This window comes from Panicum hallii, chromosome 2 (genome assembly GCF_002211085.1).
Source record: "Panicum hallii strain FIL2 chromosome 2, PHallii_v3.1, whole genome shotgun sequence".
NCBI lineage: Eukaryota > Viridiplantae > Streptophyta > Magnoliopsida > Poales > Poaceae > Panicum > Panicum hallii.
In genome coordinates, this window is record NC_038043.1 from 51,501,633 (window position 1) to 51,519,512 (window position 17,880).

The 17,880-nt window shown below is 47.8% G+C and overlaps 1 protein-coding gene across 1 annotated transcript; it reads left to right on the plus strand.

The window, feature by feature from the left end:
* The first annotated feature begins 13,758 nt into the window (after window positions 1-13,758).
* LOC112880190 (cysteine-rich receptor-like protein kinase 6) lies at window positions 13,759-17,762 on the plus strand. The gene is made up of 7 exons (XM_025944696.1): window positions 13,759-14,717; window positions 15,722-15,844; window positions 16,039-16,169; window positions 16,250-16,460; window positions 16,551-16,788; window positions 16,875-17,025; window positions 17,117-17,762. Exons 1-7 carry the CDS (start codon window positions 13,841-13,843, stop codon window positions 17,450-17,452), a joined length of 2,067 nt encoding a protein of 688 aa, XP_025800481.1. The 5' UTR covers window positions 13,759-13,840; the 3' UTR covers window positions 17,453-17,762.
* Window positions 17,763-17,880: the final 118 nt, after the last annotated feature.

Below are 17,880 nucleotides of genomic sequence, written 5' to 3' on the forward strand. Positions count from 1 at the left end.
CAACGCCAACCTCTAGCCGCGACATCGACGAACTCACTGACAATCTCGATGAGATCCAAATTTCCGATCTAATCGAAAATCGCGAGAGCGAATCCGGATCCAACTCGACTCCTACTCGTGGCGGGTCCGAACTCGAGTCTCTGTTCGGATTTCGCATCACAGCCACCGTTTATCGGGAGGCGCTATAGTCCGAGTCTCTATCCGTATTGGAATTGGATGATCTATTTTAACTCGGACCCTGACCTCAGCTCGCACCACAACATCGACATACTGCTACTACTTCGACTTCGCAAGGACGCTCGGCAACCCGCCGACGACTACTGGTCTCGACTAGAAAACTAGTCGGGAGCAGGCCTCACACCATCAATAACTAGTTGAATCAACAACCAGCACGGCTTCATCGACAATCGCCCACAAATTGAGCTAAGTAACTTATACGTTTCCTGACTTCTTCTCCACAAGATCGACCACTTAAATGTGTACGTCTCTCGACGGGTATGAAACCCTCCAGAGCTGCACTACGCTGACTGCTTATCTGTGTACGTCTCTCGATGGGCAATGAAACCTTCCAGAGCTACACTTTGCCCCCTAATTTTTTTGCAACGCGCATTCTCTTTGTCGCAACATCGATTGCTTATTTTTTATTGTTATCCTCTCTATTTGGTCGCTAATCTACTTGGGTAGTATTCCACCTTAATCAGAGAAGCCTCAAGTCTTCGGTCTGACCTAAGCAATTCGTACATTGTATGAGCGAAGTCTAGAATGGGGACCAGGTGTTTAAATGTAACAGGCGGACTACTCGGAGGATTTAGATAGCCTAAAAAAGAGCTCGACATAATAGTTTTATTTTTACACTGAATAAACTTCGATATCTTTGCATTACACCAAATAAATTTTGGTATCTTTGCATTATGCTACAATCTGTATATCTCCTGTTTTAGGTCAACCTTCAGCGACGACTCTCCAGGACACTCAATACATCTCCAATGGCACCACTAGCTCCCAGACTCAGAGGCTGCGCTAATAACTACTTGACGTGGCTTCTACATTCACTTGGCTCATAAAGCTCGAGGGCTGGATGCCGCAAAACTACTCGGAAGACTCGAAGAAGAACCTGATTTAAGAGGTTTCTAAGGACTTATCTCGGGAAGATAATTGGTTAACCATTATTTCAAGGATTTTATTCCGAAATAAGGGGTTTTTGAAATTTTTAACCCAGAGATCTTATCTAGCCATTAAATTAGGGATAAGATTTGTTTTGAGCGGTAATATAGAGTTTATTTGAAAAAATTATTTGTTTAACCATTTTTTCAGAGATTTTATCCAAAAAAGAATTTTTCAGATTTCTAACCAATCACTCTATTTTTACCATTATTGCAAATATACAAAATACACTACAACGTATGCCATGTTGATTTGGATCTTTTTGCCAAAATTTTTGGGATTTGGATTTAAAGCTCGGGAGCTGCGGGATACATATCATCAATGGTTTATTTTTTAAGTTCTTTGAAAGAGAAATAAAGAAGGTTCAAGACTAATTTTACCCTCAGCCTGATTCTTCGATTCAACTTAAGGTTCGGGGGCTACTCCGTATGGAGTGCCATTTTCATCGCACCCCGTATAAAAGAAGACTTAAAACTATTCGAGACATGAGCACCTCACTGTCTCGAAGCAGCCAAGAAAGTACTTGGAAGACACCTCCAAGATGAAGTTTCAGAAGAACTCGGCTACGAAGTTTCAGAAGTACTCGAAAGTCTGCAGTACTCGGCTACGAAGAGCTCAGAGGCTTGTTAGATCTGGGGCTACGGAACTGCGCACATAGCATATAATACTCTAGTATAAGGAATGGGGCATATTCCATACCTTATATCTGTTGTAACTACTCGTATGCGCGTAGGGCTAGTCAGAACAGAAGGAAACTACCCAAGTAGTATTCAGATCCACACTATGTAAGGGTGGGCAGGGACCCCTGCAAACCATTATCATTTAAGACAATACAAACCATCATACAAGATGTACATTCAAAGCATGCTCGATCAACTCTCTGGGCACCCCTGGCATATCCGCTGGTTTCCATGCGAATATATCTCGGTTAGCCCGAAGGAAGCTGACGAGCGCGAGTTCCTATTTGTCACCTAAACCCGTACCGATGACGGCGGTCTTAGATGAATTTTCCTCCTGAAGCTGGATCGTCTTGAGGGCCACATCATCAGTCGACTGGATGCTCGACTTATTGGCCTTCTTGGAAGGAATCTCCAGCCCGGTCTGGGAGAGCTGCTGCGCGGCCGCGAGTACTTCTCCCGAAGCATCTGGCACGCGAGTAGTCAAAGCGTATTGGATCACCTCCTGATTGCAGTCGTATGACTTCTTCAAGTCACCACGGAGGGTGAGCACTCCACCGAGTCCTAGCATCTTAAGAAGCAGATAGATATAATGCAGCACTGCCATGAACTTGGCAAGTGCCGGACGACCCAGTATTGCATGGTAAGAAGAGTCAAAAGTAGCCACTTCGAATTTGATGAACTCAGTACAATAATTCTCCCGCGTGCCGAAAGTGACTGGGAGGACCACCGTACCAAGCGGGTGCGCCGCGTTACCTGGGACGATGCCGTAAAAGGGGGACTTGCTGGGAACCAGCATATCCTTGAAATCCAGGCCCATTTTCTTCAAAGTGCTGACGAAGATGAGATTGAGCCCGCTCCCACCATCGATGAGAACCTTGGTGAGCTTGACCTCCGCCACCACGGGATCCAGGACCAAGGGGAACTTGCCGGGCTCCGAAAAGCTCATCCACTGGTCATCACGGGAGAACGAGATGGGGACCTCCGACCACCGGAGTGGTCGTGGTACAGCCGGCTCGATGGATAAAATCTCCCAGAGGAGCAGCTTCTGATCCCGCTTGGAACAAAAATCCTCATCTCCCCCGAAGATGACGTTGACAACCTTTGAAGCATCTTGAAACTTCGGGTTGCGCCCATGATCCTCTTGATCATCATCCTCGGGTTCTTTGTCAGCAGGCTTCTTGTTCTTCTTTCCGCCACCGGAGTTGTTGAACGTCCTCCGAAGGTGATAGCAGTCGATGGCAGCGTGGCTGGCGCCCGTATACCATGGGCACTTCTTTTGCAGGAGCTTCTCGAACTCCTCCTGCGTCGTCGACTTCTTGCCCCGCGAAGGACGATCGATAGCCGCGATGACTTCATCTGGCTTTCGTTTCCGGGGTGGCCCCGAAAAGTCCCGCTGGCCCTTGTCGCTGCGGTTGTCGTTTGGGCGCCGCAGATTGCTGTCTTGACGCCGCGGGAACCGCTCCCGCATCTTCTCCTCCTGCTCGGACCAATCGTGCATCAGATCACGAAGGCCCGCAACAGTTTTCGGCCTGTTCCGCCCGAAATCCCTGTATATGCCCGGGTCGGTGATGCCGTTGTAGAAGCAATCGATGATGTCGTCCTCCGAGATGTTCGCGATGGTGGCGCGGACGTCGAAGAAGCGACGCGTGTAGGACCGCAGAAGCTCATTACGTTCTTGCTTGCACTGGGCAAGATCGTGTCGAGTACTTGCACGGGTAATCGCTCCCTGGAAATTGTCGATGAAGACCTTCTTAAGTCGTTCCCAGGAGTCGATGGAGTTGCTGCCGAGGCTCTCCAGCCAAGTGAGCGGTGCATGATCCAAAGCCATCGGGAAGTAAACGACTTTGGTGATATTTGAGCCCCTTGCGACCTCAATGGCCATGGAGTAGCAATGGAGCCACTGCTGGGGAGCCTGCTTGCCGTCGTACTTGGTGATACCGATCGGCTTGAAGCCCTCTGGGTACTTATAGCTGCTGAAACGAGCAGAGAAAGCAGGGAATCAATCGCTACAGTCAGTACCTTCAGTTTCGACTTCTTCGCGGGTCTTGCGCCTGGAGAAGATCACGGTGCGCGCGTCGTGACCTTCATTGATGTGCTGGCGCAGGTCCTCCGGAGGAGGTCGTCAATTGGCCTGTCGCAGATGACCCCTTTGCGGTGGCTGTTGCCTCCCGACAGGGGCCTGGTTCCCATGTGCGTTGTCGTTGCTGATCTGGTGTTGAGGACGGCCACCAGCCGTTCGACTGCGAGCCTGACTTCTACTCTCGTCCACGCGTTCTTCCCGGATGACGGATGTCGGTCTGACTTCTACTCTCGTCCACGCGTTCTTCCCGGATGACGGATGTCGGATTGTGTTGATCCAGCTGGATCCAAGCCCTCTGCGCGTAGAGGAGTGCTTGACGTACCTCCGGGTCGTGGCTGCACCCGAGGATGGCCGTCATCCTGGCGATGTTGGCCACCGGAGTCCTGAAACCCCGCTCGCTTATAGCAGAAAACTCAGGGTCGAGCTCGCGATGCATAGATCGCCTTCGCTCGTTGGCCCTCCTCCGCCGGATTGTGTGGGCCCTGTTCCTGGCCCTCCGCGCCTCACGATCGGCGTCGTTCTCGTCACCGGCGTTGGCCGTGATCTCATCTTCGGAGATCACTTCAAAGTTATCGATGGGAAGGTCCCCACCGTCCTCGCCTTCTTCGGCCGTTAGCACCTGACGGGAGGAAAGCTCATGAGAACTTTCATCGACTAGTTCAGTCGACCCCTCCGCCGTGGTGGCCAATGGCCTGCCCTCTTGGAAGGGCAATGGCTCGAGGGGAGCCACAAGCCGACCCTTTGCCTCGAGTAGATCGGAGAGCATCATGCCCCTCCAATGCATAATGCGCCCCTTCGGCAAGGAGGTGATCACCAAATCACCGGGACCAGAACAACCCGAAGCCCCCCGACACACGGTGGCTTCAGGATTTCCGTCCTGGAGTAGCAAGTCCAGATCCTTCTCTAACATGGAGAGAGATCCAGATTCGTTGGCCTCCTGAAGATCAGTGGCCGATTTGTATGGGCCGAGTTGAGATCGGCCATGCAGATCCCTAGATTGGAACAAGTCCAAACCAGGGGTAGTTGTCGCAACACCAGAAGAAGTCGAGCTTGGAGCAGATTCCATCTCGATCTGTGCTGCGGAAGTATGGAGCGGCAAGTTGTCAAGTTCATCGATGAACTTGTCGAGGCCGCTGCGGGGATCCGCAGCGAAGGTTTTTGGCGTCATGTCGACAAGAAATTGCCTAAAGTTGCCCGCACCATCTGCGATGCAAACCCACGAGCCAAAGACGGATGTCGCGCCCTGAGAGGGAACTGACCTGATGAAATTGAAAGATGCCATCGAGCTCGCCGGTGGATCTTCGACGCGCTCCCCTATCTGGCGCGCCAGCTGTCGGTGTTTAACCGGCTGCCCACCGAGGGATATACCCAAGGTGGTAAGTTTTGGGTGAGGAGACGCCGAGATCAGGAACTCGAAGGTGCAAGGAACACAAGACTTTTAGATAGGTTCGGGCCGCACGGAGCGTAACACCCTACGTCCTGTATGGTGATTTGTATTCTCTTTGGTGTAGAATGATCTAATGATCTTGTGTTTTGAGGGGGGTCCCTGACCTCCCTTATATATCCGAGAGGCCAGGATTACAAAGATACTAACCAACTTCCGCTGAGGGATCATACCAGAACATATCTCGAATAGATCCCCTCCGTATTGGTTAGCTCCATCTCCTATTTAAACGGGATAAACAAGAGATAAACAAAATGAATAAGAGATAAGACGAACTTAATCTCTTAAACCTCTTTAAACTACGCTACGCGCCCAGCCCGGTGGCCCCGGGTCTGACAGGTATTACACACGTCGCGATCCAAATATATCTAAATCTTGTGTTGCTTGCACCTTCGAGTTCGATCTCAGCGACACCCTTCCTATTAGGATATATTTAGGTAGGCTTGCTGGTAAAACACCGATAATTTTTCATATTTTTTTGAAAAAACAAATAAGTTTCTCAAATGCTTTGTCAGAAAAAGATTTCAAAGAAGTTTTTTAAACATATTTTTAGGCAAAGGAAAAGGAAAGTTGCCAGTTTGGCTAACCTTCCTCACCTAGATTGTGATTGGTTGCTTCGCTTGGCTTAGACCAAGCCTGGATAGAAATTAAGCCAGACTAGCATGAGCCATACTAGGACGGTGCAATGTAGTCGTGTTTGGTTATATGGGTTAGCTAAGCCTAGACTAGAAAAAACTTGTTTGGTTGTTTGTCTTGTTTTGGATACACTCACCTTATTTTTCCTTCATTTTTGCTAAGATGAGTTTAAGACATCACTTCTTGCCAGAATAGTTGTTGGATTGCTCAACTATGTCCAAATCGCAAAACTAAAAGAACTGACTATGAAAAAATTGTTGACAAAATAACATGTAATAAATTGATATTCCAGTAAACTTCTCATAGGTGAGATATTTTGTCGAACGTGTGGCATGCACATGGCAATTGCAAATCGTTTGCAATCAAATTAATACTGATCATGAGTTTTCTAATCCAAGCAAATCCATCTACAGCACAACGATGTCCATCAGCTCTTTGGGATCGGCAAATCAAATCACATGAGACGCACGTGAAAAAAAAAAGCATCAGCATTCAATGGCGTTAGCCACCAGCGGAAGGAGTGGCGAAGCCGTGGCAACGCTGAGAGCGAGAGACAGGAGCTGATGTGACCCCCTCGTTGAAGCATGCAGGCTCTAGCCAGAATTGGCTGGAAACGCAAAAATATTGCGTTTCCGGTAAGCCAGGCCAGAGGCCCCTTTTGCGTTGCGCAGGCGATAAGTAGCTACGCTGGGAACCAAACACTGCCGGACTGCATTGCATAAGCCTGGCTAGGGGGTTGGCTATCCTACCAATCACAACCTATGTGTATGTGTAGGTCTTAAGTGCAGATTATCTGCAGCGTCCGTTTGTCAGTGACAGCCAAGATTCCAGCTTAAGGATCCAAGGTGACTTAGATTTTGAAGGTTCTTGAGCCTTATAGCAAATCTTCGAATCTAAATTTTTACAATTGATATCTTTTCTACCCCACCCGCCTATATCTTCTTAGCACGTCTACAGGTTTGACTATAGATAGCCATTCGGTCCGCCCGGCACGGCCCAGGCTCGGGCACGAACTAATCAGGCTAGGCACATCACGATCATGTTAATGGGCCGTGCCACGCCGCATCCTCGGCCAAGCACGAGCCCATGGGTCCATTTTCGTGCCATGCTGCGCCGGCTTGAAAAGCAAAGGACTCCGTCGTGCCCGTGCCGTCCGCCGCTCGTGCACTCGATGGAGGCCGCCGCCACGCCCACCGGCCACACCTGCCACGCCGCCCGCGGAGAAGCCGAGAAGGAAAGGAAGGACCTAAGTCCAGAGCTCGAAGGGGAGGGGAGGGGAGGACCGAGCCGGTGAGCAGGGAGGCGGCCGTCGCCGCTCGCAGCCGAGGCGCCGACGGGCGCGTAAGGGAATCGACGAAGAGGATAAGGGAGAGAGAAAAACTGAGAAGTGCCTGAGAGTTAGGATTTTGAGAGATGGTATTTGATGGCCAGTGGGATGGAAGTGATACGCGGGCCGCTAACGAAGCGCCTTAAATATCATGCCGTACCGTGACGCCCGCCGTGCTGCGCTGGCGGCCCAAGCATGGCACACCATACTGGCCCGTGCATGATGACCATCAGACCATGCCGTGCCATGCTTGGGTCGGCCAAAAACTCGGGCCTTGTGCCGGGCTGTTGGGCCTCGGGCCTTTTGGCCATATATATAGGTTTGACCGGTGACCAACGCTTAGCGAATATCGATGGGCAGAAAAGGAAATTCACCTTTGCAAGCTCAGCTACATTTGCGTCACACTGGCTTTTGTAGCTTTGTATGACCCCTTGGAATGTGGACTGCGCACATCACACACAGGTAGTCAACTATTAAACTTTTTTATTATTATTTTGAATAGAGAAGGCCAACGAGCATACTATGGAGCATTCCAAACTGGAATTTCAGACAGACGACCAGTCAAACTCGGCGAAGTAGGTCGGTGTCGAGTGATGGTCTCCGTGGGCCCATCGTTAACGGCCAATCGCTGATCGTTTCGTGGATCCCTCGTGCCGCGCCTGGAGCGTCATCCGGCGCTCATTGTGCAATGTTGTGTAGAAAAAAAGGGAAATAGTCAAATTGCGGTCATGGTTACAGAATAGGATCAATTGCAAAATAAGGAGCCAACTTGCGGCTACATGAGAATATTAGCAACAGGATATCATAAGAAGACAGTGATTCATGATAGTGAAAATAATTGTTAGAGAAATCAGCAGTCAGCAGGGAACAAAACCTATGCATAATTCTTCGTCTAGAAACTATTAAGTACTATCATTGTTGACCGATTGACTAAGTACAATTGACAGATGACGAAGTGCTACGAACCGAACTTTTAGAGAAAGAGCTCACAGGATGCACAAAGTTGTAACAGACCACATTTTGCAGACTGCTAAAGCAACAATGTTGTAACAGACCCACATGAGATTTCCTAATTGCAGCTGCTGCTGGATATGTAATGACTCTCCAATGTCTTGGCTTGTGTTGCCATCTTAAACTTTTATTTGTTTGTTTGGTAAAGCTCTATCATTGTGGAAAGCATGTCATACATTGATGGAGTTATCCTGCAGTGCAAACGTCATTTCTCAAGCATATATTTCATAAATTTATAATGCATAGCAAAGTTACATATTATTTAGGTGTTTATTTATACATATGTTACATATCGCTTGCACAGTAAAACATGTTGGATCTTGCCGTTCATCCGAGTTGCATATAGAACCGAAATGGGCATATTAAGCATAGGTGCCACAACGCTCTCCTTGATAGTTGCTCAGTAAGAGTCTTTCTGGAAAATCCTTTAGATAAAAGCATAAATCGCGATATGCATAAATCGAAGACAGAGGCGAATAGTACTGTACTTTATTTTTGTCAATACAGAGAAGCTCTGCTCTCTATAAAAATTAATAATAAAGACTCCATTGATACAAATCACCAGCCAGAAACGTGGTTAGCTTTATAGGACCTGGTGACCTGACCTGTGTCGTCAGTTGGAACTGTGTAAATAAGAGGCGTACATGTAAAAGCAAGCAGTTTTATAGTGAATAAAAATCTTCAATCAAGCTCACCTGATTTGAAGTGGTAAACAAGCTCTAATCATATGGTAAAAGCTCTTTCACTTCAATTCTCTACAACTAAAACAGCTGATGTTACCTTTTCTCTGGTGGACAATTTCAATTTCAGTCAGACAGTCACTGGGTTTTTTTTTTCACATGGATTGGAACTTAAACGTGATTCAGACACATGCTTAAGATCTGGAGGTATTTGGAAAAGGCAAGGCAGCATAAGAAATTGTTCAGGCTAGCGACCGAGTAGCTGTAAGTGGACAGGATAACAAACTGGCAAGTTCTTGAGTTTGAGAAACTGGCAACGATGGCATCATGCTCTGTGACGCGAAATGCTGCAGTTTCAAGCATGGTTATGTGATCAGTGATGTACGTACACGTTGTTGCTTGATGAGTTGCCAGAACAAAATTGGTTAGGATCGACCTCCTTGCTTCGAACCCAGTAAACCGAGCTGCACATATAAGTGTACTCTGTACTTCTCAAATCCTTCTCCTGCCGCGTTAAGGCTACAAGTGCTAATACGTACGATTGAATGGCCTGAACCGGCTTCCTCGTCATGCTGGCTCTGACGAAACTGAATGGCCATCCTCATCAATCAGACGGTTCTGATCCTGCTGAGTTCATGGGCAACGATGAACCGGTTTCCTCTTCATGCCGGCTCTGACGAAACTGACTGGCCATCCTCTTCAATCAGACATTGCTGATCCTGCTGAGTTCATGGCAACAAGTGGCAGGTAGCCACACAGGTTCCGGCCGCCGCGTGGGTCGTCGCCGTGCAGGAGGAGATGCAGTGGGCACCTGCGCCCCGCCAAGGACATTCCCAGCCTCCGCGCTCAAGCCTCAAGCCACGGCTGCCGACGAAGCGAACGCCTCGGGTCTTAGCTGATGGTGATGGAGCCAGAGAGGAACAGAGCAGACCGCTTGTTCTAGGGCTTGGGAGGGCGACGGAGCTGCGCGATTCCGGCCGGGAGCGCGGCGGCAGTGGCGGCGGCGGCCGTCGGCCAAGAGACATACCAGGATAGGGGTCTATTTGTAAACTATTTAGAAATCAGGGATCCATATGTAAATATTAGGGTGCAATATGTAAATAGTCGGATCGCGATTGCTAATCGCAATCCAAACTGGGAGTTATATGTAAATACTTAGGGCCAACCTATAAATAATTTATAAGTATCAGGGGGTTTTGCAACTATCGGAGGGGGGTGTACGAAACATTCGACGCCGGCGCCAATGGCATCCGCCGACCACCGCTAGCGTTGCTGCATGCCGCCTCATCAAGCTGCAGCGCGTGGCGCATCAGGTAGCCCCGGAACGCGTTCTGGACGGCGACGGCGGTGTAGTGCTTCCGGACGAAGCCGGAGCAGCCCGGGAGGATGAGGCGGCGGACCGCCGCCGCCGCCGCCTGGGCCGTGGCAACGCCCGCCTCGGCAGCGCCATGGCTTGCCGCTGCTCCTCCGTAGTCTGCATGTCGTGACTGGCTCTGATATGCTGACCCGCGGATCCCCCAAGCCACCAGCCCCGCCTCCCTCGGTCCCCCCTTCCGCTCCCGCATCGCTCAATCCGCGCGCGCGCGCCCAACCGGCTGCCATCGTGCCTCGTGCCAACTGAGCTCCCGCCGCCGCAGATGGATGCTGGAGCCCTGTTGCTGTCGCGGATGGTGGCTCGGCGGCTGGCACGGCCGCGCGCATGCCTCAGCTCGTGCGGCGGTGGCGCCATGGGCTCGCAACACCGACGGCGCGTGGCACCGTGGCTTGGCCATCAGCCGTTCTTCGGCCACCGTAGGACGCAAGCCACGAGCTCGCCACGGTTGCTGCATCCGGCCAGAAAGGAAAGGCCACGATTGGTCCGGCGCCGCGTCAAACCCGAAAGGAGGCTGGCATGGAGGTCGACAGGATCAAGGTAATATAGGATAGGGATACAAGTTCTGATTTGTCGAGGATTTTGAATGAATCTTGAGGTGGATTTCACTGGTTCCTTGCATTCTCCATATTTTTGTTCACCGATTCTTGATCTCTGTATCATCTTTGATCACATTCTCTTCCTCGCAAAAAGGATGCAAAGAGCTGCTCCTGACCTCGATCGCGTGCTGCAGGGATCTGTTTGGAACATTAAAGTATTCAGAAAGTCTGCTTGGGTTGTTTTAAAATTGATCTTCAGCACAGTAATCTGAATAAACCAATACTGAAGATGGTGTCTGATAACCAAGTTTACCTGGACACTAATGAATACAGTAGTTCATAGTTTTATGAAAGGTCAACGTTGTCAAATGGGTGTCCAAGAATCGGAGAACTCGAACTGTAGCTGCAGAATACTTGCATGGTCAAATGTGTCGCTATGGAGTAGATGTCCAATCATACAATAGGCTGAGGTAGTCAAATAGATACCCATGGATAGAATGCATTAGCGAAATTCTGTGAATGTTCATGCATTTCTTATGCATAGTCTTTCATTACACCTTTGTGCTTGCAACTGTGTCTGAATGTATGGGATTTCTTGAAAACAGAACAGCAATACGAATTCTTTACTTTGAAGACAAATGAATTGAGCCAAAAAAGCATCTACTTTGTTTCAAGATTTTAACAAAACATGTGGTGTCTGGTGCATTGAATGTATTTTTTTTTCAATTCCAATTTGTACGTGATGTTCCTCCTGATATACTGAAACAGCTCCTTGGTTCGCGGTGGTTCTCGGGCCGCGACGCCTCTGATAGTGGGCTGGTGTGGGCCGAAAAGGAAATTGAAAATTATAGCTAGTGGGGCTACTTACGGTTAGAGTTGGGATGGGTTCTCTTTCTGAGAATGGTTGGGCTGTATGCTAGCAGACCTTGAGCGGAAAACAAATTCAGTTTCAGGGGGGCGCTCGCTGGAGAAAAACGAACTGCCCGGCCCAAAAAGCTGAAAGAGCTGATGGCCGAGAAGGCGAGAACAACACATCGCTGCTGGCCTAATAAGAATGAAATTTCCCTTTTCTTTTGTGTTTTTATATCTCATCATTCTCATGAGCAGAATTAAATTGATGTCCATACATGTTTTATTTGAAAATCCGAGTTACATCACCTGATGACCCATCACCCATCTAAAGTTGTTTCTTCCTAGATAGATGTCTTCCAGGAAACTCACATATTTTGTTGTTGGATTTTGGAGACGCTGCATAGGCCTCCAAAACTCTTCTAGGGCTGGAGAGTCAAATTCCATGCGACAATTTGGCTAGCTAAAGATGATCTTCACAGTTTTCTACGCCACTACCGTTCACTAACTTAACTTTTACTGGATATTTCCGCTATCTTTACATATTAACCTGTATACTGGCTTAAAGGATTGAATTGATCTAAGATCACAATGGACCACGACGCAAGATGAGAACAGCATAAACATGGAGGACGAAGGGGTGCTTGGTTCACGTGTGATGTTTGATACTAATTAGAAGTATCAAACGTAGATTAATGATAAAATCAATTGCATAATCTCTGGACTAATTCGCAAGATGAATTTATTAAGATTCTGTTTATTTTAGCTTCTGGTCGATTTTGAAAGTTCGATTTTGGAAAATTCAAAAGTTAGATGACTCCCATAATCAAGAATCCAGTTGATTATGGATTCTCAATTCTGAATTTTAGGAGTCATCTGATTTTTGGATTTCTCAAAATTAAGCCTTTAAAATCAGTCATAAGCTGAAACAAACAGGACTTAAGCCTAATTAATCCATGATTCGATGATATGTTGCTACGGTAAACATGTGCTAATGATAGCTTAATTAGTTTTAATAGATTCGTCTAGTGAATTAGCCTTGGCTTATGCAATTAATTTTGTAGTTACCTCATATTTAGTCTTACTAATCGTAATCGTGCATGTTGATTGTTATTATTCCGCTGCATATTTATTGGTACATGCTCTCCTCAACGTTCATCGCATGATGAGAGATTAATTAATGTATCACTGTTGCCTTTATTCCAACATTAACATTCAAATATTCAATAGGACGGACGGAGCTAAAACTTTAGCCTATTCGAGACACCCCAAGTCTTCGCTGCCTCCGTTAGCCCGCTCCCATCAGCAATCCAGTACCGGCGAGCAGCCTAGCGCATTGATCTCATGCGTCTACCAGCACCAGCACCAGCACGGCAAGGGCACATCGAAATCAACAGGAACGAATCTGAATCGCCGCTGCCGCGCTGGAACTTGGAGGCATAGCCAGTAGGGTCCCGTTTAGATCACTTCAAATTTTCAAATTTTTACACTCTTTTTTCATCACATCAATTTTAGGACACATGCATGGAGCAGTAAATATATGTAAAAAAATAACTAATTGCACAGTTTAATTGTACATCACGAGACGAATCTTTTAAACCTAGTTAGACCATGATTATATAAAATTTGTCAAATACAAACGAAAACGCTACAGTAGCGAAAAGTTTCAAATGTTATAAAAAGTTGCGTGTACTTCACCCTGAACGCACGCACCAGCTCGTCGCTGCTCACATGTGATGGGAGTGACGTCGTCGCAGCGTGGCGCCACCGTCGTCTCCCTTCTGGAACGGCAGGACCGGCGGCGACCATCACCCGAGCTGGTGCGGGCCCGCACGCATTGATGCCTGGCCCCCGCTGTGTCAGTGTCGTCTACTCGGTCAAGTCAAACGAGCCCCACAAACAGTCAACCCTCACGGCCCCACACCTATCGCATCCACCCGTCCCCTCTTCTTCATTCACTTCACCGCACCGGCTTCCTCTCCATCGCTTCACGCCTCCGGCGGCAGACCCGGACCAGCACCACGCCACCGCTCCGGCCATCGCGCGCGCGCGCACACCATGGCCGTGATTGGCCACCACCGTCTGCCCCCCTACCTCGCCGCGGCTGCCGCCCTCTTCCTCGCGTCCGCCCTCGCGCCGCTCGCCGCCGGGGACCCGCTGGGCCAGCTCTGCGGCAGCAGCAACAACTACACCCTGAACGACACCTACCAGGGCAACCTCAAGCGCCTCGCCGCCACGCTGCCCAAGAATGCCTCCTCCTCCCAGGCGCTCTTCGCGAAGGCCAGCCTCGGCGCCGTACCGGACATCGTCTACGCGCTCGCGCTCTGCCGCGGCGACACCAACGCCTCCGCCTGCGGGGACTGCGTCGCGACGGCGTTCACGGACGCGCAGCAGGTCTGCCCCTACAACAAGGACGCCACCATCTTCTACGACCCCTGCTTCCTCCGCTACTCCAACCAGAACTTCCTCGTCTCCCCCGCCGGCGCCGGCGGAGGGAACGCCCTCATCCTCATGAACACGCAGAACGTCACCGCGCCGTTCGGTGTGTTCGACGCCGCCGTGGCCATGCTCCTCAACGCCACCGCCAACTACGCGGCAGGAAACTCGTCCAAGAGGTTCGGCACGGGGGTGGAGGGGTTCCAGACCTTCGACAGCAAGAACCCGAGGATCTACGGGCTGGCGCAGTGCAGGCCGGACATGACGCCGGACGACTGCCGGGCATGCCTCTCCGATATAATTCAGAGCGGGCCAAAGTATTTCAGCGGGAAGCAGGGTGGTAGGATTCTTGGTGTGCGGTGCAACTACAGGTATGAGCAGTACTCGTTCTTCACCAGCACCCCGTTGCTTCAGCTGCCGGAGCCTGCCGTGGGGGCCCCGGCGCCCGCTCCCGCTCCGGTGAAAGGGACGCCGACGACGATCGGAGGAGGAGGAAGAGGTGGGTTAGCGGATTACAATGTCTTCTTTTGCATTCATGCGCATGGTTCGTTTTCTGCAACAGGGGAATTTAGGCACTTAGCAATTCATGGGGAAAACAATGAGGACCCCCTGAAGAACCAAGTCCAATCCACTTGCACAACATAATTCCGACAAATCACCTGAGATTCGATTCGAAACCTAAGACTAGTCTTTGACTTAGCATATGAACTTGGAACGCATGGTGTGGATTCTGCAAGTATGCTTGCACCAAATTATAGTGATAAATAACTGACGCGTGTCAACATCAATGAAGAGCTTTCTTCTGTCTATTTTATTTGATTGATTAAAAAGAACTCCGAAAAAAATTGGGTACGATGATGCACAAAAGAAATCGAGATATCAAGTAAGCGAAGACCAAATTGCGTACGCCTATCTGCTAGGCTTTCTAATTTTCTCTGTCTGATCTTGACTTCTATGCAGTCCCGTAGCTATCAAGTGCTTCATGGGGAACATGGAAGTTTCACATGTGTCCCGGCTCCTGATTCCTGACCAGTTCAGCATCCTGGCTGAATTGAAAGATCTAGTTGGGAGTTGGATCATTCTTCCATGCTTAGGTGTAACAGTAGGGAAATACTTGTAAAAGAATCTCCTTTATCATCTGGTCTGAGGTTACATTGGCCATATACACGCACATTTTCTTTAGAATGGTCAATTCACGCAAAGCTTGCATGGCCGTGCACTGCAGAAAGTAAAATCGGAAATATCACTCTTTGTCTTCTAGTTGAGAACTTGAAATTAGAATTCAGGGAAAGATAACAATAAGAAAAGGTGCTTCCTAGATACTCTTGCCTTTCTCAGGACTTATGATAAACAGCAGTATATATAACTTGTAGCAATATAAACATCAAACCATTAACAATTTTATCCTTTTGTAGTTTATGGATTTTTCAACAGACAAGTTTCATATTCTTTTTATATTCTCTTTTAACGTGCATCAAATTAATTGACGCCTTCCATTTACAGGAAACAAAACTGGTAGAGTTTTAGCCATTGCACTTCCTATAGTCGCTGCTATACTAGCTACTGTAGTAATTTGCTCTTGTGTGTGGAAGAAGAGGAAAACACCAGGAAAGCCATTACTACCAGGTATATCTCTTATTCAATTCAATTATTTATAGCTCCTTTCTTTTTTATAGGATTAGAACTGACATCAATTTTTAAAATATTATACAATCAAAACTAACATTTTTTGAATGGCTTAGACATCACTCTCATATGAACAAAGGAAAAGGACTGACGTATTAGACATCATTTCTAATTACTTGGTCTCTTATGAACAGATACAACTAACCCAGAGAACATAGAAAGTATTGATTCACTCATTATTAATCTATCAACTCTGCGAGCTGCAACGGAAAACTTTGATGAAGCCAATAAACTCGGTGAAGGAGGTTTTGGTGCAGTTTACAAGGTGCTAATCATACATTATCATATAGACTTTTTTTGTTCATATTTTGCAGTTTTGACATTCAAATATATCCATTTGTACAGGGAATCCTCCCAGATAATCAGGAAATAGCAGTGAAAAGGCTCTCACAGAGTTCTAGACAAGGGATTGAGGAGCTGAAAAATGAGCTTGTTTTGGTTGCTAAGCTGCAACACAAGAATTTAGTTAGGCTTGTCGGTGTTTGCTTGGAGGATCATGAAAAATTGCTTGTATATGAGTATATGCCCAACAAAAGCCTCGACACTATTCTTTTTGGTATTGTTACTCATCATCTTGAAGCAACGGTGAAACAACTACTGAAATTTTATAGTGTACATTTATGAGTTTTATCTTTCCGTCTGACAGATCAGGAGAGATGTGGTGAGCTTGACTGGGGGAAGAGATTTAAGATAGTCAACGGGATTGCTCGTGGCTTGCAGTATCTTCACGAAGATTCTCAAGTGAAGATTATCCACCGTGATCTCAAAGCAAGCAATATTCTGTTAGACCATGACTTCATTCCTAAGATCTCAGATTTCGGCTTAGCAAGGCTATTCGGGAATGACCAAACACAAGATGTCACAAACCGTGTTGTTGGAACCTAGTAAGGGTCGATACATTTCTTTGAATATTACCCTTTGTAAGATATATGAGCATGCGCTAACTCATAATACAATGTTCTTGTCGCAGTGGATACATGGCCCCTGAATACGCTATGCGTGGGCATTACTCTATCAAGTCTGACGTGTTCAGCTTCGGCGTTTTGATCCTAGAGATCATCACGGGAAGAAGAAATGGTGGCTCGTACAGTACCGATGAATCTGCTGATCTCCTTAGTTTGGTGAGTGCTAGCCTACACAAAACTCTGCGCCCCAGTTACACTTTACAAGTTTAGATTAACAATATTGAAGCAATTCGGATATCTAATGCAGGTATGGGAGCATTGGACGACGGGAACGCTGATGGATATCATGGATTCATCCTTCAGCAGCCTTGCTCCACGAGACCAGATGGTGAAGTGCATCCACATCGGGCTCCTCTGCGTTCAAGACGACCCCGCAGATAGGCCAGTGATGTCAACGGTAAATGTCATGCTCAGCAGCAGCACTGTGACCCTCCAAGCTCCATCCAGGCCGGCATTTTGCATCCAGAAGAGTGGCTTCAATTCGGAAATGTACTCGGAAGTGCATGCAGGAGCTTCACATTCTGTGAGCAGATCACCTATGTCGCTGAACGACGTTTCGATTACTGAACTTGAGCCAAGGTGATCCACCTCGCAAAGTGATGATGAACTAGTTGCACTGTTGTTGCAACGAAAACAAAGTTTGGTGCTGGGAAGATCAGGGAGCAGCCAGAATTTTGGATTGGTGGCCAAATAGGCTATACAGCACAGGTTTTTATGATCAAAATATTATTAAGAAGTTCATTAGGAAAAAGGAGGTGTGGAGCACATTCTCTAGTTTGCATTGGCAGTTCTGTTTTGCAACCAATGTGAATAGTTTCTAAACAGTGTGAGTACCTAAAAGGTCTGAGGACGGCGGAGGAATAATAACTATATTGTCGTTTTAATGTTAGTTACTTACTTTCTCTGATCACAAATATAATGCTCTAGATTTGTCCAATCTCGTGTTGTCAGTCAATAGAAAAATTAAGATATTGATGGCCAATTTTTTTTAAAGAAGATTACCTAAAAGAC

Coding starts and splice junctions, on each gene's coding strand:
- LOC112880190 (XM_025944696.1), top strand. CDS start 13,841: ATGGCCGTGATTGGCCACCACCGTCTGCCCCCCTACCTCGCCGCGGCT. Junction 16,461..16,550: donor CCTCGACACTATTCTTTTTG/GTATTGTTACTC, acceptor TCCGTCTGACAG/ATCAGGAGAGATGTGGTGAG. Junction 17,026..17,116: donor CTGCTGATCTCCTTAGTTTG/GTGAGTGCTAGC, acceptor TATCTAATGCAG/GTATGGGAGCATTGGACGAC.